The sequence below is a fragment of the Salmo trutta genome, chromosome 2 (genome assembly GCF_901001165.1).
Source record: "Salmo trutta chromosome 2, fSalTru1.1, whole genome shotgun sequence".
Taxonomy (NCBI): Eukaryota; Metazoa; Chordata; class Actinopteri; order Salmoniformes; family Salmonidae; genus Salmo; species Salmo trutta.
Window position 1 is genome coordinate 38,272,327 of NC_042958.1, and position 23,680 is coordinate 38,296,006.

Sequence of the window (23,680 nt, forward strand, 5' to 3'; positions counted from 1 at the left end):
ATGTTTTCCTGAGTCTAGGCCACTCACACACACCTCGTACCGTACTGCAGAGAGCCTCAGCACAGCTGGAGCATTAGGCTAATTTATTCAGTGGTAATTAGCCTATTAGACGTACAACAGTCTGGGACCGTAATTAAGCAAACCACTCCAAAAGTCAACAGCAACTCCCACTGAGCTTAGCTAAACAGTCCCGGAATGTGTTGTTTACATGTTCAGCTTGAGGTCTCAGTGTGAGCAAACACAAGCAAGCAGAGCAGGGGCTGATCCCCCAAAATGACCTCCAACATCACACACTCGCATGGAGTTCCTTTCATGTGAACAGTTGTAGCCAAACACAGACACAGGTGTGCTGGTGTGGTTGGTGATCATGCGGAGGTGTTTGTGGTGGACATGTCACACAGTTTGTGGAGTGGAGAGACAAGGAGGGGATTGCAGGGGGTTATGTTAGGTCTTGCTTAGCGGTACATACACACGTGTATGCACACACTCACTCATTCATGCACATAAGCTGTTACTCACAGTAATTTACACACGCACACACACCTCCTCCCAGACACACTCAACGAGCATCTCTCACACATTCAACTAAGCAAGCGCCCCTCTACTCGCTCCTCAGCCATCGTCTGGCTAGGGGCAGCGGTGCAGGCGAGCGTGCCTGAGTGCTGAGATCATGAGCGAGGAGAGAAGTGGCGTAATGAAACTTGGCAGGCCCAGCACCGCCGTCATATGTTCCACATTACCCATTCACAAACCTCTGGAGCAGAGCAGGCCCCGGCAGCAGCCCTTTTCTCACTCCGCTTTAGTCGGTTATGACAATCTGTCACTGCGTCTTTGTGCTATTGCACCAGAACTTCGAGGCGCAGAGGAGAAGCTCAGTGGGTTCTGGATGACTGTTCTTCCTCAGTGTCAAGCTGCAGATGACACAGCGTATGCATCCCAAATGGCACCCTATCCCCTATTTAGTGCACTGGTCAAAAGTAGTGCACTATATGTAATAGGGCACCCTTTTGGGGGGGGGGGGCATTTGGGACAAAGACAGTGCCAGAGGAGTGTCAAGGAGCACTCAGTACGGGACAGGAAGAATCTCAGTTATGACAAGTCATCAACTCTTCTGATTAGGTAACAGAGATATTGTTTATGTCAAATTCCGGTTCAGATTCGATTATAGTTGACTTCAGATTATTTTCAAGTGTGGCAACACAAACTATGGCCGTTTCCTAGTTAAATAAAAAATAATGATACGCTTTGTATTAGACCTTACATTTCTCACATAACGGAAGGAAATGATCTAATAACAACCAACTTGAATGATATGCTTCAGGCTTTATTCTCTCCACCCCCCCTCTTTAAAATCCTTTAAGTGTCCTATAAAATAAAAAGTAATTATCATCCTCTTCATAATGAAGGGGAAGCAGCAGGCTTTTGGTGCTCAGTAACGGTGTGTTTTGTGTTGAATTACAACTAATGAGTCTGGTCAAAGTTGCCCACTAATTGCCCTTTCATTACAGACCCATTTGTAATCATGTCTTAATGAGTTCCATCTCTAAAAATATGAAACAAAAATGCATACTGCTCCCATGCAAAGTTATGCAGGGTCATTAAAATATTTCAAAATAATTGTAAACTTATTTGGTACTGGATAGTGATGAATTGTTGATGAGTTGCTGTTTTGGAAATGTACTCAAATTGACACATTTTGATACAACCTCCCTCCAAAGCAAAAAGTTGCCTGACTGTGCCCCATTATTTCTGAGGGTTTTGGGCTGTTAGTGACATACTGTATTTGGTTGGTACAATACAGTATGGTTGCGTCCCAAATTGCACCCTATTCCCCATCTACACTGAGTGTACAAAACATGCTCTTTCTATAACAGACTGACCAGGGGAAACCAGGTGAAAGCTATGATCCGTTATTGATGTCACTTGTTAAATCCATTTCAATCAGGGTAATCCCTGGTTTTCAGTCCTGGTCCTGAGGACCCACAGGGGTGAACATTTTAGTTTTTGCCCTAGCACTACACAGCTGATTCTAATGATCCACTCATCCTAAAGGTGAAGGGCAGGAGACAGGTTAAAGAAGGATTTTTAAACCATGAGACAACTGAGACATGGATTGTGTATGTGTGCCATTGAGGGTCAATGGGCAAGACAGAAGATTGAAGTGCCTTTGAACTGGGTATGGTAGATGCCAGGCACACTGATTTTAGTGTGTCAAGAACTGCAAAGCTGCTAGGTTTTTCATGCTCAACAGTTTCCTGTGTGTATCAAGAATGGTCCACACTCCAAAGGACATCCAGCCAACTTGACACAACTGTGGGAAGCATTTAAGTCAACATGGGCCAGCATCCCTGTGGAACGCTTTTGACACCTTGTAAAGTCCATGTCCCGACAAATTATGGCTGTTCTGAGGGCAAAAGGGGGTGCAACTCAATATTAGGAAGGTGTTCCTAATGTTTGTACACTCAGTGTAACGCATAACTTTAACCAGTAAAAACAAGTGCACTAAATATGGAATAGGGTGCCATTTAGGATACAAGTTACACTTTACCCTGTAATGGTTTACTATATCAGCGGTGGGGACGGTAAAAGCTGTGACACGCGCATTAACTCTATATAACCTCCAGCTGTGTCTGTATTCTAAAGAGGCCCCTGAATACACGCAGGGGCAATTTACTCCCAGTCAACCAAGTAGTCCCCACAGGAGACAGTGGAGATGGATTGTGGGATGGAGTCATCTCCCTCTCTCTCGCTCTCTCTCTCTCTCGCTCTCTCTCCCACACACTTTCTCTCTCTCCCTCTCTCCCTCTCTCCCTTCCTTTCCCTTGTTCTCTGAACTGTATACATTCCCTCAAGTGGCACAGAGGGCTGTTTGCCTTCCTAATGGAGGTAGTGTGGCAGAGCCTATTTAGATAGGTGGCACAACCTATTTAGATAGGGGCCCTGCTAAAGTAAACTTGGGACAGGGATTCAAATAAAGCAGCTCCCTTAACTGACTGCTGTAAGCTGAGGTGAGGGAGGAGTATTGGCTAAGACCAGGAGGGAGGAAAGGAGGATAGGAAACTCAAGGAGGAAAGAAGGAAGAAGGAGGGGGAAGGCACAGGGGTGTGTTGAGTGAGCAGCTCCAGAGGGATAAACAGAGTTGGGATCTGGGTAATCCAGAGTGGAGAGGCGGGTGTGGTAGAGGAGATGGAGGAGGAGGAGAAGTAGTGTCATTCAGACTGGAGCAGGAGAGGTTCTGCAATTTGAAATCTGTATAGTCCCTCCATAGACCTCTGCCCTGCCTCACAGGTTGAAGTTTCAGCCCAGGGTTTCACATGAGTAGTCAAGGACACGGCTTAGAGACACTAGCAAACCAATACTGCTCTTAGTGCATTGGATCCAATAACTTTAAGACTGTGTTAGATAAACATAACTGATAGCAGATTCCTCTCCTTCAGAGAAGACCTGGAAATGGAGAAGGAGAGCTAGGCCAAACATGATTCATCAGAAGGAAGTTATCAAAGAGACAGATAGTCAAACACAGTGCCAGAGGGCTGCTGCAGTAGGCATTTAGCTATCACATCTCTTTGACGTCCTATCTTTCTTACAAAAACAAGTTCACTTCAAATACATTTTCACATTTGTGTAAGACAATGGAAAGAAATGTAATAGTACAGATTTGTTCCACAGTATGTTTTTGAGCCTCATGATCAAGTTATATTTTCCATGTTAAAGCCATGATTTGTGCTGTATACTCTATTTTGATAAACAATGCATGCCGCTATTTAGAAAGGCTTACACAACTGGTATGCAATCATAGAAAACATTCCTAATCTATTCACCAGGATGCATCTGATTTATATCCATCTGCTTACATGACGCGCGATACAACACCTTTCCCTTTTAAGACCTGCATGCGCTGCAGTTCAAGGCCTGTCCGAGTTGTCCTGTTGGTCGAGCTTGGGCAGGGTAGGTGGTGATCAGCCAACCTGTTAATAATGAGTGTTGAGCTAGTGAGTGTTGAGCTAGTGAGTGTTGAGGTAGTTGAGGTAGAGCAGCAAGCCTGAGTGAGCCAGGGGGGATAAACCGCTCTGTGTTGCTGCCCAGCAGTGGGCCCTATGTTTGGCATTGACCAGGGTGCACAACTAGATCCAGCTGTTGGGCACCACTCCCCCTGGCAGCCTGCCCATCCCACTACTGCTGGCACACAGTCGCCAGATGTTTACACGCTAAAAACACTTCCTATCACAAAGCGCCCTCCTCCCCTCCCTGTTTGTGTGTGTGTGTGTGTGTGTGTGTGTGTTTTAACCCTTTCCATTTTCACAAGGGTTCAAGTAGCCCCTCGGGAAGTGTGGGCAAGATGCACTTAAATAGACATAGCTCCTACGGAACTTGTCCTACAATGGATATATGAAGTATTCAAAACACAGCATTCCAGCACTTGCTTGAGGGATTGTATACCATAGGATAGATGTTGAGGTGAGGATGCTTGAACTTATGTAGTTGTATGTTTCCAGCCCATGCAACATTTCAGCAGCTTCTCTATCAGAGGGTAAAAATAGCAAAAATAGCAAATGTTTAAATGTTTTATCTGGGGAATTAGATACTTCTCTCCGACAGTTGTGACGAATCATTTCCCTGCCTGAAATGATTTCCAAACGCGTCCTCAATTTTTTTCCCTACTCCCTCTGTTTCAATGGCTGTTCCTCAGTGTTACACTTTTTACACAGACTATTTATGCCTGATCAGCCTTACAGCAAGACAAAAGGCAAAAGTCTTGCAGTTAATTTGTGTCTCGGTTTATTTTGAGATGTTTTAAGTGTACTTCTTAGTGAACATTCCAAGGCAGTGAGGCTTTTTAGTTCAGTTGTTTTTATTGAGGTCTCATTTGGACAGGGCCTCCTGAAAGATTGCCATCAACCACTGCTTTTCATTACTCTGTCCTAAGACTGGCTGAAGAGGAACATTACTTAGTAATTCCCTCAAAAACACATTGAGTCAATACATGCAACCATGATTCAATGGCACGCAAAGAGATATGTGCTTTGTCACAACTTCTGGTGTAAAAAGGGCTTTATAAAATAAATGTTATTGGCTTTAAGGCTGATTGTCTGTAGCAGTGTCATCTCTAACATTTTTCTCTCTCTTTTCTCTTTCTCTTTATCCCCATGCAGCACCGCCACAGTTTTTCCCTGCTTTCCATCCACCGGTGCCCATCGACGACAGACATGCCCAGGGACGCTACATCTACGAGCCGTCCCCTGTTCCCCCTCTACACGTGTGAGTGTCACAGACTGTACACACACACACACACACACACACACACACAACCCCCCATCCCCGTACACATCCACTTCTTCTTTAAATAAAATCATGCAAAGGAATTTGTACAATTCTACCAGTCAGGCCTAATGGGAAGTGATTTGGATATCAGTATCATATCATTGGTATCAGCAAGAACCCCCAGTAGTGTTAATGGCAATATTAATAAGATGCTCCTGTTTCCAACACCCCAAGGCATGTTGCATCCTCCTCAGAGGTGCTCTGTGCTCCCCTGCTCTCCAGATCAAAGGCCACGGCCCTATCTGGGAGTAACATGATCCACATGTCAGAGACACGCAAATTAACATGTGTCAGAAAAATGGAAACTAGGGCCTCTGAGCATGTTATACTCATAAGCACAGTGATCAAGTCTTGTCAACTCCCAACCTGACATACCTTCACTGACACACACATCTCAACTGACACACACACCTTCACTGACACACACACATCTCTTCTGACATACGCACTGTACCATGTATGCACCCCCCCCCCCCCCACACACACACACAAATAACACACATATTAGATTCCCTCTCATTCTGTCTTTCACTCTCTCCCTTCTTTCTCTCTCTTTCACTCCACCGCTTTCGCTCTCTGTTCTGCCTGAACAGTGAGTGCTGGTAGTGGATGCTCTGTCGCCCTTGCAGCACTAATTTCTCACCCAGAGACAGCAAGGAAGCGATCAGTGCGCGACTGGGACAAATTTGATGGGGCAGCTACTTGGGCCACATTATGTTTGAAATTCTTCTTCATTATCAACCCCCCCATCCTCAGGAGTCATATCTCTCCCTTGCTGATGTGCCACTAAGCATAATGCATTTTTTATGTCTCCCCCCACCCTCACACTCCCACCCCCCCTCGTCTCAGAGGAGAGAGGGAGAGGCAAGGAAATAAAAAAGGGTTAGTGATTGATGCCCCGTGTCAACGCAAACAAAATGGCAAATATAATTGAGCATTTAGCTTCTGCAGAGAACATGCGCCGCCAATACGGCTCAAACAAACAGCCGTGTTTGTTATCAGTCAGAGGCGCTTTGGAGAGATCTGGAGCACAGGTTAGGTGGAAGGGGGAGACATGGAACCCACTGAATTAAATTAAGGGGTAAGAGAAGTTGCGCAGCGCAGAACGAATGTGTTCAGTCACTCGATCTCTGTCCGGATAAGAGTTATCTGGCTGGCGCGCTTCGTTTGCTCAACCTGTCAGTGGAGGCATGGTCGTGAGTCGTGGCAACCGTTGCCGTACTTATGGGCTGTTTATCCACTTGTATTGCTGCTTAATATGACACGCCACGCTGAAAGGCCCCATTTTTCATTATTACAAGGCAGTTTAGTGCATGATGTTATTCAAATTGACTTGGGTACTAGTACACACATTATCGAGTTACACGTGTTCCTTTCAGATCTCAAATCAAATCAAAGTTTATTTGTCACGTGCGCCGAATACAACAGGTGTAGACCTTACAGTGAAATGCTTACTTACAGGCTCTAACCCCTCTGATCTCAATGTCATTACTCTTGCTGCTTTTTGGAGTAGGAAATAGTGTTACATTGTGTTACTGAAGTTATGTTTAGGGTTTGTACAGTCCAGTCGACAGATTACCGAGTTATGTAGGCTACTGGTTCAGATTTGGACTGTAACATAAACTCAGTATTGCTTTGGAACAATACATCTGGCAATTTGGTCTCATTGGATAGTGTTTTGGAATTCCTTACGAAGGAGCATTTTGATCCAGTCACCCCCAACAATGCCATCATGGCCCTGCACACAGAGAGAACATGCATGGCCCTGCAGGGGACAGGTGGGGGGGGGTTTCAGACAGAAATATAGAATTGTTTTAAGACACGCTCTCCTTAGTGAGCAGAATTAATCGTTGTTAGCCCTCTTAAAGATATGGCTAAGTACACAGTAGAGTATTATTGGCATTACTTCCCCATACAGAGGTTTCATTACAGCGGGTAATTACAGTGGGTCTGGCCCCGCGGCGGTACAATCAATCCAGCTTCGAAATGCTAGCTGTCACGCTAACGCTAACATCGCTAATGCTAGGACTTTGTCCGGTAGAAAAACACGCAGCCGCCTCATATTCTCATGATACATTCTGCCGTCCAACCAACATCGCAAATGAACAGAATCCTGGCCTATTATTGTGACAGGTCTAATTGAAACATGTTTATTTATGTCCCAGCGCTGCAGACGAGGGAGGAAGGACGGAGCGTTAGCGAAGGCGCTACGCTAAAGGCACCCGGCGATATGAGACCGACGGAATTAAATTAAAAGCTCATAAAATGAAATATACTCTGTATTAGCTGCTTGACACTTAATTTGCCTTCAAATGAGCGGAGGAAATCACAAATTAACTGTCCTTTGTTTTTCCACTCCCTCTCTCTCTCTCTCTCACTCCTGCTACACGCCACCCCTATTAGGCAGGGAAGAGTGCAATTACAGGCAGGAGCTAGGATAATCGTTTAGTTTATGAATTATTGCATGGGAAGGCACCCGTGTGCCATTCAATATTAAAGATAGGGTCAGGGGTTGCCTTCCTTGTGTGGGTGCATTGATGATGTACTGTCCTACACGTCTAAAATGGGAAACTGTGGAGTCTTTTATCAAAACCCTCAGCATTTGGAGCTCTGTCCAACCACTTCTTAATGACTATAGAATAGGACCTCAGTGCAGCTGATCTAGGATCAGCAGGCCTCTTCCCCACTACCTCAGTGTCTCTGACCAAGAAACAGCTGACCTTTTCCTCCTCTAGAGAGGATGCTTCCTCACTTCCTGCTTAAATAAACACATGGACCAGTGAAGAGCAGACTCCATGGAAACTCTGGTCCCCACCGTCGCTCTCATTGTGTTGGCCTATATTAATCGGGAACTGGGGGGGCTGGGGGGCTTTGTGGGGGATGCTTGGGCCTTTCATAGGGGACATTATTGGCCCGACTGAGGACTACTGGCGGAAACAAAAGGCCCTCTCTTGTGGCACAGTGCCTGGTCTCGGTCACCCGGAGACGGGCCGAGAACAAACAGAGGTATTCGACTACAAGTCAATTATCTGCATGGGAGTTTACTCGCGGGTTAGAGGCCCTTGTGCTTGAATGTGGCCACTGAAACAACAAAACACTCTTAGGGGATAAGTAATTGACTCGCAACTGTTTGCGTTGTCACGGTCGTTGCCTTCGGAAAGTTTTCAGACTTTTTCCATATTTTGTTACATTACAGCCTTATTCTAAAATGTATTAAATAAATAAAAATCCTCAGCAGTCTACACACAATACCTCATAATGACAAAGCGAAAACAAGTTTTACGTTTTTAATTTGTTTTTAATTAAAAATTTAAAACAGATACCTTATTTACATAAGCATTCAGACCCTTTGCTATGAGACTCGAAATTGAGCTCAGGTGCATCCTGTTTCCATTGATTATCCTTGATGTTTCCACAACTTGATTGGAGTCCACCTGTGGTACATTCAATTGATTGGACATGATTTGGAAAGGCACACACCTGTCTATATTAGGTCCCATAGTTGACAGTGCATGTCAGAGCAAAAACCTTAGAGCTCCGAGACAGGATTGTGTCGAGGCACAGATATGGGGAAGAGTACCAAAAAATGTCTGCAGCACTGAAGGTCCCCAAGTTTGGAACCTCCAAGACTCTCCCAAGAGCTGGCCGCCCGGCCAAACTGAGCAATCGGGGGAGAAGGGCCTTGGTCAGGGAGGTGACCAAGAACCCGATGGTCACTCTGACAGAGCTCTAGAGCTCCTCTGTGGAGATGAGAGAACCTTCCAGAAGGACAACCATCTCTGCAGCACTCCACCAATCGGGCATTTATGGTAGAGTGACCAAACGGAGGCCACTCTTCAGTAAAAGGCGCATGACAGCCCGCTTGGTGTTTGCCAAAAGGCACCTAAAGGACTCTCAGACCATGAGAAACAAGATTATATGGTCTGATGAAACTAAGATTGAACTCTTTGGCCTGAATGCCAAGCGTCACGGAAACATTGCACCATCCCTACGGTGAACGGAGCAAAGTACAGAGAGATCCTTGATGAAAACCTACTCCAGAGAGCTCAGGACCTCAGACTGGGGAGAAGGTTCACCTTCCAACAGGACAACGACTATAAGCACACAGCCAAGACAACGCAAGAAGTCTCTGAATGTCCTTGAGTGGCCCAGCCAGAGCCCGGACTTGAACCCGATCGAACATCTCTAAAGAGACCTGAAAATAGCTGTTCAGCAATTTTGGAATAAGGCTGAAACCTAACAAAATGTGCAAAAAGTCAAGGGGCCTGAATACTTTCCGAAGACACTGCAGGCATTTGCTTAACCCCTGTGCGGGACATCCAGCGAAAAATCATATCGCCATTAGCATAACAAAATGTAAAAAAAAAAAAACATTTTTTTTCAAATTATATCGTTTTATAGATACACCTCTCCTGAATCGAACCACGTTGTCCGATTTCAAAAAGGCTTTACAGCAAAAGCGAAACATTAGATTATGTTAGAGGAGTATATCGTAAAAGTAGCCACATAGCCATTTTCCGACCAACCACATGCATCACAAATAACCAAAAAACAGCTAAATGCAGCACTAACCTTTGACAATCTTCATCAGATGACACACCTAGGACATCATGTTACACAATACATGCATTATTTTGTTCGACAAAGTTCATATTTATATATAAAAACAGCATTTTACATCGGTGCGTAACGTTGACTAACTATTTTCCCTCAAATGCATCCGATTAAACAGAGCTACAATTTACTAAATTACTATTCGAAAACATTTTTAAAATGTAATATTGTCATTCTAAGATTTATAGATGAATATCTCTTGAAAGCACCTGTAATGCCAGATTTAAAATTAACTTTACTGGGTAATCATACTTTGCGATGAAAGGGGATGCGATACTCTGAAAAATAGGCTAACGTTACAGGTCAGCGCCATCTTGGAACAATCGCATATCACATCTAGTCTTGTATACTATTGTCAATAATCCCTTACCTTTGGTTGTCTTCATCAGAAAGCACTTCCAGGAATCCCAGGTCCACAACAAATGTATTTTCGTTCGAAAAAATTACTCCTTTATGTTCCAAGAGCTTGTTCTTGTTAGCGCGTCTGAAAGCTGATCCAAATGCTCCGTCGGTCACGGGACAGCCATTTCAAGAAAATGCATTTTTTTCCCCCATTTAGGTTCGTTCAAACATGTCAAACGTTGTATAACATAAATCTTCAGGGCGTTTTTCAACAAGAGAGCCAATAAGATTCAAGGAGGATGATTGCATTGTGTTTCAAAACGTTTTGAAAGGGGAGGGTAACCAGGGGCGCCGGCGTCATAATGGTGATGGCCCTCTCCGTGTGACCACGTTCCACTGCGTCTCATTCATTTAGTTTTCACAGTAGGAGTCTCAAATCACTTTGTAAAGACTGGGGACAACTAGTGGAAGCAATAGAAAGTGCTCAATGAACCATAGCTCACGGTGTGATTAATAGGCAACGTGATGAAGTTGAGTTCGCAATTCAGAATTCCACTTCCTGTTTCGATCTGTCTCGGGGTTTTGACTGCCATATGAGTTCTGTTATACTCACAGACACCATTCAAACAATTTTAGAAACGTTAGGGTGTTTTCTATCCACAAGTATTAATTATATGCATATCCTAGCTTCTGAGTTTGAGTAGTAGGCCGTTTTCAAAAATCGCTGTAGCGCCCCCTATCCTAGGGGAACGCCAAGAGGTTAAGAATTAGCTTGAATGATCTACTCCTGACTACAATGCACAATGGAAGGATTAAACGTATGTACTGTATCTCCACAGATTCGTATCCACTCAGATAATGTGTGCGATTTGTCATGTTACCGTTAGTTCTGCCACTTGTTTGTAATGTCTCCTGAGGATTCTCTATGACATTGTTTGTGTCATAGTAATGATGTCAAAGTCACAATATAAAGATGATAATGGAAAACCTTTTGGGAAAAGGAACACATACTGATTTGGCACAATGTTCTGTGTAAGTGGTGAATAGACACGTGGATTCTGACTCTGGAAGGGGGTGGAGGTGTGTCTGTGTGCGTATGTGCGCCTGTGCGTGTGTGTGTGTTGGGCCTGTAAAGGTATGCTGCGTCCTGTCTGTGGTGTTATTGCATTCAGAAGTGTATTTGCACAGCTGTGGTCTCCAAACGGACTGTAAGGTATTCTGTGAGGCTACCAGGGGAAAAGCAGCAGGCCCCATTCATTTCAATACAACATCAGCACTCTGTAGTCGGCTACAGTGAAACCATAGTTAACTGCCCAAAAAAGGGTGTAATTGATTTTCATGCAATTATGAGAATGATCATTCCATCTTAGTAACAACATACTGAAACCTTGTTGAACATATGAAAAATTCATTTATAAAGCGCCACATAAATTCGTAACTACAACCAACGGACCATGAGCTGTTTTTCCCCCCATTATCTATAAAATGTTACCTGAATTGTAATTTTTCCACCTCCATATCTGCATTTTTGTGCTCTCGCTCTCTCTCGCTCTCTCTCTCTCTCGCTCTGTGTCCTTTTGGCTGAGAGAAGAGTGTGTTCTTTAGGTGTACGCCATTTTTGCTTGGTTATTTACATATACTGTTGTCAAAGAGCCAAATGTGGACATTGAGGAGCGGCGTGCTGCTTAGCATAAAGACCATAGTCTTATCTCCACACCTCCCTCCAGATTTCTCATCTACTCCAGATGGTGAGATGCCTGGCATTGCGCACACACACACACACGCACACACACACACACACACACACACACACACACACACACACACACACACACACACACACACACACACACACTTACTTCATGACAAAAGGCACGCTGAATGACAAAAGGCATAGTGTAGCAGCTTTCATAAAGAGCTAGAGGAAAATACTGTAAATGTATGGAGACATGTTTAAGCTTTCCTTTGGATTTTCCTTTTCATGTGTTGAGGGTTTTAGTTATTTTGGGCCGATGTTTCACCCTTTCTTACTGTATGTAGCAGTTTTATCATTTTGTATTCATTCATTCAACGTTTGCAAAGATTAGCAGTTTTCATTTTCTGTTTGAGTATACGTTTATTAATGTGTTCATAAGTGTCTGTAAACCATTTGTAAATTCCCTATAAATGAACCTGTTTAGTATAAGCCTATATTTATTCCTTTACCCTAAATAAATCATGGTAATATTAAACCTTGATAAATTGTAATAAATATAAAATGGGACTATAAATTCCAATGATAATTTTCTTATCATCTCTAGATGATCTCAATGTGGCTTCTGTCAGTAATGAGAAGGAGGAGAGCAAGCCACTTTTCTCATCTCCCTCCCTTTTTCCCCCTTATCCCCCGTTCCCTGCGAAATCGTAGGTCACCCTCCTTCTGGTGAAGTCACCAGGTTCCCCCCATCCACTCCTCCTCTCCTCCTCCCTTCTTTTTAAAATACTTTCTCTGTGGCGTCAGGCTGTATTCGTTGGACAGGCAGTCACGCGGTAACTGGCTATATGATTAATGGTGTTTATTCTTGAAAAAAGTCCCCTTTATTTATCTGCATTGTCGTTTCACCGATACTATCAGTCAGCTGAATGAAACATTTTCAGTCATACCAATTTTGCAGTATAATTGAGTAGAGTCACCTTTTCGTTTTTCCCCCTCCTCTCACTTTCCTCTCCCCCCTCTTCTCTCCTCTCTCTCCTCTCCCACTCTATCTGGCAGTCTTATCATGGCCACAGTAATTTTCGCGCTGCGTGGCTTGATATGGAGTGGCTGGCTTTAGCCTTATTTGACATAAAGCCCCTTCGATTTTCACTGGAGAAAAAAAAGGGAAGAAAAAGAAAGTTGCGTGCCACTCTGAAATGGGCGGGAGAGGCGGGAGAGGCGGGAGAGGCGGGAGAGGCGGGAGAGGCGGGGGTAAAGTATCTCTCCCTCTCTCTTTTTTTCTCAAGCAATTTCAGGATCTAGAGAGAAAATGAGATAAATGCCTATAAGCATAATTGTGGGCAGTTTGAAGTTATATAATTTTTGTTGTAATACACCAGTTTTGAAAACCTAAATGGATGGTGTCTGCTTTGATGAAGTGTGATATTTTGAAGGCACCTGTACATTTTGTGGTTGATGGATACTGCAGGTTTAGAAAAAATCAAGTCTTAGGTAGATTAGACATGTGACAAGCCCTGCTCTGGTTTACAGTTGAGTCATTACCCAAGTAAACCTGTTTAGACATGTTGCTAAATTCTACTTAAGAGCTGCTGTTACTACCATAGAAATATATTTTACTGATTCTATTACTATGGTTATTACACGTACACAGTTGTGGACAATTTTACATTTGTTTTTTTAGGGCATATGGAATACAGCTTTTTTACATTTCTGCTGGTTATTACATGTATGTTGCGGCTGAAATTGTGTTTAAGAATCAAGGGTATTGATAATGGGTATTTATTTATACTAAACTCACAGCTACATAACCATTTTAATTGTAATAGTAGGTTGTACTGTGTACTACATTGTTGTTAGATTTTATTTGATGTCATATATGTTTGTTTCAACTCAACAGCTATTGAAATGCCCCTTTCATTAATTTGTAAATGTACCAAAAGAAATGAGAATGTGGCACTGGTGATTCACATGTTTATTGAGGGGTAACAATATGGGTAAAATGAATAACCCAGTCAGTCATTTCGCCTTACATTTCCTTTTGATCTTTGTAGGTTTAATTAATTTAAGACTACAGCAAATTATTTATTTGACTACAAGAATAATATCTATCTATCTACTAGTGGCCTTTTTGAATTTCCACATGTAACACATTAGTACACTTGATTTTCTGTACAGAAATCTATTGCCCTCCTGTTTATATTTGAGATCTCAATTTGTAGCTCGCCCATGTTGCACAATGGAAGAGAGAGTCTGGAGGAGAGGAGATAACAGACAGGTGCTAACAGCTAGCTGTGTGTGTCAGTCAGCCTGTCACTGTGTGTATGTGTGCGTGTGTGTATGCGCGCGCGCGCGCATGTGTGTTCAATCTGCCTAAGGTTAACAAAGCCTTGTGCTCAGCTGTCAATTCCATAATGGGAAGATTCGACAGCCATGTCATTACATCACTCACCAGTTCAAATATTAAGTAGGGTTTGTTGAGTAATGCTTTTCATCTTTAGATTTTTCTTCCAAATAAAGATTCAGAAAATAAAATGCAGATACAATTGGAACTGTATAACCTAAGTGTATGAACCGTTTATATGCTATAAAATAAATGTCAACGATGAAAGTGATTAATTATTATGATTTCAATTGACATTTAAAATACTCCCAAGTCACCATTATCACAGTGTTTTAAACATGCTCTAAACCTTTTACAGGCCCTCTGTTTTAACATTTTAAATTGCATTTACCAACATTATTGACATTACAAATGTTGGCTAATTGACTTTGATATTAAATATTGATTATGGTAATGCTGTTGATAAGGAAGACCTCAGTATATCCCAGAATTCCAGGGCCCGTATTCATTAAACCTCTCAGAGTAGGTGTGCTGATCTGGGATCAGTTCTGCCTTTTAGATCATAATGAATATGGTTATATGGACAGGGAGGACCTGATCCTAAACTGCACTTCTACTTTGAGACGCTTTATGAATACATTCCCAGAGGCCTGTCTGTTGATTGAAGGGGGCAATGGATTTGTGGGAGGGGCCAGCTGTCACATCAGTGCCTTCTCTTAATTGGCTTTATAAAGGCCCCTCCCACCTTTCTACTGGCCTAGAGGTTCAGAAGGAGGGTGCACATGTGTGTTTGTTTCTTGATGTTTATTTCATCTTAAAATATTATTTTCATTAACAACAACAACAACAACAATATATTTGTTGTTGTTAATGTAAATAATATTCTAAGATGAAATAAACATCAAGAAACACACACACACACACACACACACACATATATATATATATATATATATATATATATATAGTAAATGGATTTGTAAAAAGAACTGGAAAATAGATATTGCTATACAGAGTTTTACATTTGAAAAAACACAACAAATATAATTATATCATGTATGTCGGCATACTAACCTACTATTAGTTAATAATTGTTGTTAGGTTAAAGGGGCAGTCTGGGATTCTAATCAAAATTAATGGCTATAGGACCATATTTAATTCATTTAAAAGTACAAAAACATTTGTACAGATTGCCCCTTTAAAGTGAGTTCAAATAATGTGATTGAAGAGAGAGTACAGTATGTAGTCAGTGTTGGGACTCAGACCCTTGCTTTGTGGAGGCAGGTAGAACCATCCCGGTGGGCCGTCAGAAGAAAGTGTAGAAAATGTTGACTTTCCATTATTCCGGCTTGGGCTCGGGGCCCTAGGAATTCACTCTGGGGGCCAGTTACAGCAAGTAACGAGATCTAGGGAACAGGGTCGTAAATTCTCCCTGCTTTTTGCTAGAAAGCCTTTCTTTTCCCCCTCTGTCCACTCCCTCCATCTCTCCCCTCGTCAAGCTTTAAGTAAACGGGGGGAAACATAAAGGTAACAATGTATAATATTACCACATGTTGTCGATTTAAAAAAAACATTTGTTTAACATTTGTTAAACTGTTCTGAAGGCCATTGACAGCTTTAACGGTGAAGGAAATGAGTTCATTACCTCCTCTCCTCCACTGACTACCTCTCCTTCTCTCCTTTTCACTCCTTGTTTTGCCCTTTATACATTCCCATTCTCTCTTATGAGCTATCGTGGCATTTTGTAATTATTCTTCGTCCTTCACTTCCTTCACTAAGGATATTAATCACACTCACATACGGCTACTCTATTCTTTGAGCACCGTGTTATCTCTTATCCAATCAAATCTGAAGTCCATTATTCATGTGTGAGAAGAATGTTTTCATCTCTCACACTGTTGTTTGGATCTTAACTGTTTGGAATGAGCAACACAGAGCCCATCTCTGCTGTCTTCATCTTCCATGATACCTCACTCTCTCAGAGAGGGGTCAGCGTGTGAAGTATCTCTCTGCACGCATCATCCAGTGGGAGCGGCACAAATATGCACAGTCATGCACACAGCTGCGGGGTGTCGGAACTGTTAAAAGGAATGCAACTAGCATTTGGTGCTGCTCTGTCTGTGTATTTGTCAGTAGGTTGCATTTTGTGTGTCCAAAAGAGATCGCTTTTTAATAAATGAGAGATGGAAGTTGAATTAAATTGGACTGGAAGACTGGAAAGTTCAGACAAATTTGGATATACAGTGAGTATACAAAACATTAAGAACCACCTGCTCTTTCCATGACATATACTGATCAGATGAATCCAGGGGAAAGCTATGATCCCTTATTGATGTCACAGTGTAGATGAAGGGGAGGAGACAGGTTAAAGAAGGATTTTTAAGCTTTGAGACAATTGAGACATGGATTGTGTATGTGTGCCATTCAGAGGGTGAATGGGCAAGACAAAATATTTAAATGGGGTGCCTTTGAACGGTGTATGGTAGTAGGTGCCAGGCGCCCCGGTTTGTGTCAAGAACTGCAACGCTGCTGGGTTTTTCACTCTTAACAGTTTCCTGTGTGTATCAAGAATGGTCCACTACCCAAAGGACATCCAACAAACTTGACACAACTGTGGGAAGCACTGGAGTCATGGGCCAGCATCCCGGGGAACACTTTCTCTTATCTCTATCTATATCATGCTCTAATAACTCTATTTAATGCACCAAACTACTCTGAAGACAGTATATCATTTATAGAGAACCTTTTGATGTTGGTGATATGTGCTATGTGTGCGCCTTACTGTAGTGGGTGAGACTGTGTATGTGTGTGAAACGTCTTTCTTCCTGATGAGGCTCAAGAATCCTCCTCCGCCCCTGTACTTAACCAACATAGACCCTGATAAGGTCAAGGGCCGGGGCTGGGGCCAGAGCTGCAGGAGCGGTAGTGTTGGGGCTGGGTACCACTATGCAGCTCAGCCCGTTCATGATTAAATATCAGGCAACTCCACTTGACATTTTATTAGTACAACTCCAGCAAGATGGATGAAATGGTAAGAATAAAGTAGGCTGTGTGTGTTGACTTTCCCACCTGCCCCTGCCGCCTGCCTGCCTCCTCTAACCAGTCTTTGCTTTCTTTTCCTTCCCCCTCTCTCTTTCTCCTCTAACAGGAGTATATATTAGAAAACATTTGATGGATTTTTTTTTTCAGTGCTTGAAGAGGACAATTATGTTTTTCTAAAGGTCCAATGCAGACATTTTTTTTAAATATCAATATCAAATCATTTATGGGTAACAATTAAGTACCTTACTGTGATTGATTTCAATGAAAATAGTCAAAAAGTAACAAAAATAGCTTCTTAGCAAAGAGCAATTTCTCAAGCAAGAAATTTGCTAGGACTGTCTGGGAGTGGTCTGAGTGGCAAAGGGAAAACTGAAATCTAGCTGTTTTTAGCAGAGAGGTTTGGAACTCTCTTTCTTATTGGTCTATTAACTAATGTACTGCCTGGTGATGTCACTGGTGATGTCACCAGGCAGGCCAAAATTCATCCCACCAAAGCGTTCTGAAATTTCAGGCGGTCTTTTCAAACAGCTCTTACACTTAAAGGGCATCATAATTTTCACAGTATTATTCCAACCTCGTAGTGTGGAAATATACAGTGCCTTCAAAAAGTATTCATACCCCTTGACTTATTTCACATTTTGTTGTTACAGCCTGAATTCAAAATAGATTAAATATATTTTTTTTCACCCATCTACACACAATAATACCCCATAATGACAAAGTGAAAACATGTTTTTAGAAAATGTTTAAAATGTAAGTACAGAAAGATCTCATTTACATAAGTAATCACACCCCTGAGTCAATACACTGTAGAATCATCTTTGGCAGCGAGTCTTTCTGGGTAAGTCTCTAAGAGCTTTACACACCTGGATTTTCAAAATTCTTCAAGTTCTGTCATATTGGTTGTTGATCATTGCTAGACAAACATTTTCAAGTCTTGCTATAGATTTTCAAGCAGATTTAATTCAAAACTGTAACTCGGTCACTCAGGATCATTCACTGTCTTCTTGGTAACCAACTCTAGTGTAGATTTGGTCTTGTGTTTTAGATTATTGTCCTGCTGGAAAACTTTTCAGTCCTTAACAATCGATTTCAAGTGTACCCATAAACATGCAGCCACCACTATGCTTGAAAATATGGAAAGTGGTACTCAGTAATGTGTTGTATTGGATTTGCCCCAAACATAACACTTTGCATTCAGGACAAAAAGTTCATGTTTTTGAATATTTTTATTCTGTACATGTCTCCTTTATTTTCACTCAATTAGGTTAGTATTGTGGAGTAACTACAATGTTGTTGCTCCATCCTCAGTTTTCTCTTATCAGCCATTAAACTATGTAACTGTTTTAAAGTCACCATTGGCCTCGTGGTGAAATCCCGGAGCGGTTTCCTTCCTCGTCGGCAACTGAGTTAGGAAGGACGCCTGTATCTTTGTAGTGAGTGGGTGCATTGATCCACCATCAAAAGTGTAATTAATAACTTCACCATGCTCAAAGGGATATTCAAGATCTGCTTTTTTATTTTTACCCATCTACCAATAGGTGCCCTTCTTTGTGAGGCATTGGAAATCCTCCCTGGTCTTTGTGGTTGAATCTGTGTTTGAAATTCACTGCTCGACTGAGGGACCTTACAGATAATTGTATGTGTGGGGTACAGAGATGAGGTAGTTATTCAAAAATCATGTTAAACACAATTATTGCACACAGATGAGTCCATTCAACTTATTATGTGTCTTGTTACATAATTATTTTGTTCATGTTTTTAATACTTATTGACTCAAGACATTTCAGCTTCTCATTTTTAATTCATAAAAAACTTTGATGTTATGGGATATTGCGTATAGGCCAATGACCAACATTTTTTATTTAATACATTTTAAATTCAGGCTTTAACACAACAAAATATGGGAAAAGTCAGGGGGTGTGACTACTTTCTGAAGGCACTGTATGTAAAACACAGAGAATTTTGCATTTTTGACTTTTCTCTTTCTTTTCCTCTTCTCTCCATCTCCCTGTCCTCTTTCTCTCGCTTTCTGTCTGAAGGATTAGCCCTCTACAGCAGCGGGACTCTCCTTATTGGTCACAGTGTGTTTTGTTTGTGATTTGCTTGAGTCCGTCTGTGTAGTGGTTCATTTCTAAGGCCCACTGTGACAGAGTGAATTGAGGTGGTTCACGGGGCTCTCTCTCTAGCCAGTACACTGATACACCGCTGCCCTATCAGCCCTGGGCTACGTTCACCTCTGGATCCCCTCTCCTCTCTCACTTAGGATGGGATACACACGCATGCACACACACACACACACACACACACACACACACACACACACACACACACACTCCCCGACCGACTGGCTCCAACCCCAACACCACAACTCATTACAGGCTAGTAGGGTTAGTGAGGCTATGGGGCGTAGAGGATACCTGACCCTATTTGTCTGCAGGCGTCAGTCTCTGTCACTGTGTAAGGCACTGTGTGTGTGAGTGTGTGCGTGCTGCGTATGTCCGTTTGTAACACACAGGGGCTATGGAGACATTCTCTGAGAGGATGTGCTGGCGATAGATGTACTTGCTCTCCTCTTTCTGAAGCTGTTCTCTTTCAACACCCAGGAGTCCCCTATTTTCCTCTCTGTAGCCTGGGGCATGCCAGAGGAACTCAAACAAACCCTGTGAAAAAGGTTGAGTCCACCTGTATTTACTGTTGACTCTCACTTTGAACGAGAGCAACCTAGTGTAACTTTTTGGAAAAGTGAAATGAAAGAGAGTGGTTACAGTGGATTCTTCGGTGTTACTTGGGGCACATTTATCGAACCGCAATGAACCGTGAAGTACGAAAGATGAGCATAAAAATGGACATTGGTCTCATGTTTGTTGCCTGAACTTCCAAGCCCACTTGAAATTACATGAAAAAGGGAGGCTCATTTTGTATGATTTCACTTTCATGTTTCATTTTTTTTTGTGAACACTGTTGATTTACTTCGGTAGGCATCCTTATCTCGATGGCTGAAATTAAGTTTAATTACGGTGTGGAAATGGTTTTCCAAACAGCCTGTGAAAAGCCTGCAGAGAAGCAAGCTGAAACATAAATGTTTCTTTAAAAAGGCTCAAACACTCATTCATGGTAATAGTGTTTTGCCATAATTTGGAACAGTGCTATAGGGGCTTTTATATACAACCTAAAAGTGTGTGGTACTACAAGTTGACCTTGCCTGCCATTTTACTCCATGGTAATTTCCAAGGTCACACAGTACAGTAAGTATGTAGACACTGATCTAAGGTTGGGTTTGCATCTCCTCCCTAATGATTACGTGTTCTTAATGCTTTGTACACTCAGTGTATATCCAGTGAGATGTGAAACACTGAGTATGACCCATGGGTTGTTCATCTCACTGACACGGCTCTCACAGGTTTGTGACTTCACACTGGTTCACATTGTCCGAGCGCCGAGTTCACAGGAGTGTGTTTGTGTGTGTGTGCGTGCGTGTGTGTGTGTCTGACACCTGGGCCCGGTTGTTATGACTTGAGCCTGTCACACTCATTGCCTCCTGTTGAACAACACCTGTTATCTTCGTCATAGCATGGAGTATCGTACGTGCCTGCTGAGATGTGCACCCTCCTGGCAAGACAACGATGTGTGTGTGTGTCTGCTTGTGAGAGAGAGATCGAGCGCTCCCTCTCATTTCCACACAGTTTCCTGTGTCCAGCGATAGACAACAGTAGCGTGTAAAATATATATAACAACCTTGCACACACCCAGAACTATCTATACCATAGAGAGGGATTCCTCCTTGTCGACGTGACCATGAATAGAACCCCCCCACCCAACCCTTTGATGTCAGGGGTCACAGAACTCCCAGCCCCCTTCTTAGCGCCAGGTGGGCATAGTTACACCCCGGCACGACTGGCAACCCCATAGGTGCCCCTAAACACAAGTACACACAGGCAGGGTTATTGTTCAGGCAGGGTGGAGAGGAGACGGTCCAACTCATCAGGAATGAGGAAGTTCAGTAGGGGTGTCTGAGAGACATTCTAAAGCAGGGGTAGGCAACTAGATTCAGCCGTGGCCCAATTTATGTCGTAGCGGATGGTCGGGGGGCTGGAACATAAATATAATAATTTGTACACTGCAAATTGACCACAACTAAACCCCAAAAGAGATTAAATTGGATAATATCAACAATGTCATACCTTGATTATATTGAGACATGATCACTATTTTTTTTATTCTTGGAAATGCATTTCCATTTTTAGCTGAATTCCTGGTGATCTTTTTTGACCAAAACCGAAAATCCCCCCAAAAAACCCTGTTCTAAAGGATGATGGTATCAGGTATGAAGTTAAGACCCAGATGCAGACAACGTCAAATTAACAATGGTTTAATAATCAAACAGGGGCAGGCAATAGACGGGTCAAGGCAGGCAGGGATCAGTAAACCAGAGGTGGGGCAATGGTACCGGACGGCAGGCAGGCTCAGGGTCAGGGGCAGGCAGAGTGGTCAGGCAGGTGGAGTCAGAACAGGCAAGGGTCAAAACCAGGAGGGTGAGAAAAAGAGAGACTGGAAACAGCAGGAGCTGAGACACAAAAACACTGGTTGACTTGACAAACAAGACAAACTGGCAATAGACAAACAGAGAACACAGGTATAAATACACAGGAGATAATGGGGAAGATGGGCGACACCTGGAGGGGGGTGGAGACAATCACAACGACAGGTGAAACAGATCAAGGTGTGACAGTACCCCCCCCCACACCTGGCGTCCTACCTGGGCGCATACCTGGTTGATCGGGGTGCCGGCGGTGGAAGCCGGCAATGAGGGTTGGGTCCAGGATGTCTCTAGCGGGGACCCAGCACCTCTCCTCCGGGCCATAACCCTCCAGTCAACCAGGTATTGGAAACCCTTGCCCCGTGGTAGAATACTCAGGAGGCGTCTGACCGTGTACGCCGGATGGCCATCGATAACACGTGGGAGGAGGGGTGGGCCTGGAAACAGAAGACAAAGGGCTGTGAGACACCGGCTTAATCCTAGACACATGGAAATTAGGGTGAATACAGAGGGTACAGGGTAACAAAAGACAAACAGCAGCAGGGCTAATGACTCTAGAGATGGGGAACGGGCCGATGAAATGGGGGGAATGTTTATGGAGAGCCATACCCTCTGCCCTTAGCCAATAGTGTGGAGCAGGGGTCCGATGGTGATCCGCTTGTCGCCTATACCCTGGAAGTGGTCTTCAACAGAGTGGCCCGGGCTCTCTTCCAAGTACAGCGACAGTGACAGATTAACATCTGGGCAGAGGGATTGTATCCCAGGCCTATTTCCATATACCCCAAGTGAGTGCCGTCGCCAGGCACGAGGTGGGAAGGATGGTCTCGGGCTCCGGGCTGGTAACCGTGGGGTTATATCGGCGAGACAGGGCATCAGGCTTGACATTCTTGGACCCCTGCCGGTAGGAGAGGGAAAAGTTGAACCGTGTAAAGAGCAGGGCCCATCTCGCTTGCATGTAAACTCAGCAAAAAAATAAACGTCCTCTCACTGTCAACTGCGTTTATTTTCAGCAAACTTAACCTTTTGGGCTAGGGGGCAGTATTTTCAAGTTCGGATGAAAAGCGTGCCCAGAGTAAACTGCCTGCTACTCAGGCCCAGAAGCTAGGATATGCATATTATTAGTAGATTTGGATAGAAAACACTCTGAAGTTTCTAAAACTGTTTGAATGATGTCTTTGAGTATAACAGAACTCATATGGCAGGCGAAAACCTGAGAAAAATCTAAATCTACTAATATGCATATCCTACCTTCTGAGTCTGAGTAGGAGGCAGTTTAATTTGGGTACGTTTTTTCATCCGGCCGTGAAAATACTGCCCCCTATAGTGAAGAGGTTAACCTCTTACATCTAGATGTTCCGCAAGCGGAACACCGCTCCAATATCCAATGATAGGGCGTGGCGCGAATTACAAACTCCTCAAAAATCCCCAAACTTCCATTTTTCAAACATATGACTATTTTACAACATTTTAAAGACTCTCCTTTATCTAACCACATTGTCCGATTTCAAAAAGGCTTTACAACGAAAGCAAAACATTAGATTGTCAGGAGAGTACCCAGCCAGAAATAATCAGACACCCATTTTTCAAGCTAGCATATAATGTCACAAAAACCAAAACCACAGCTAAATGCAGCACTAACCTTTTGATCTTCATCGGATGACACTCCTAGGACATTGTTATACAATACATGCATGTTTTGTTCAATCAAGTTCATATTTATATCAAAAACCAGCTTTTTACATTAGCATGTGATGTTCAGAACTAGCATACCCACCCAAAACTT

At 43.0% G+C, this 23,680-nt stretch overlaps 1 protein-coding gene across 2 annotated transcripts in view; it reads left to right on the forward strand.

Moving 5' to 3' along the window:
* The window catches only part of LOC115154990 (transcriptional activator GLI3), a 186,725-nt gene that overhangs the window by 101,225 nt on the left and 61,820 nt on the right, over positions 1–23,680 (forward strand). For both annotated transcript variants that reach the window (XM_029701758.1, XM_029701765.1), the window contains exon 4: positions 5,154–5,259. In XM_029701758.1, coding sequence (XP_029557618.1) covers positions 5,154–5,259 — 106 coding nt within the window. The remainder of the gene's footprint in view (positions 1–5,153; positions 5,260–23,680) is intronic.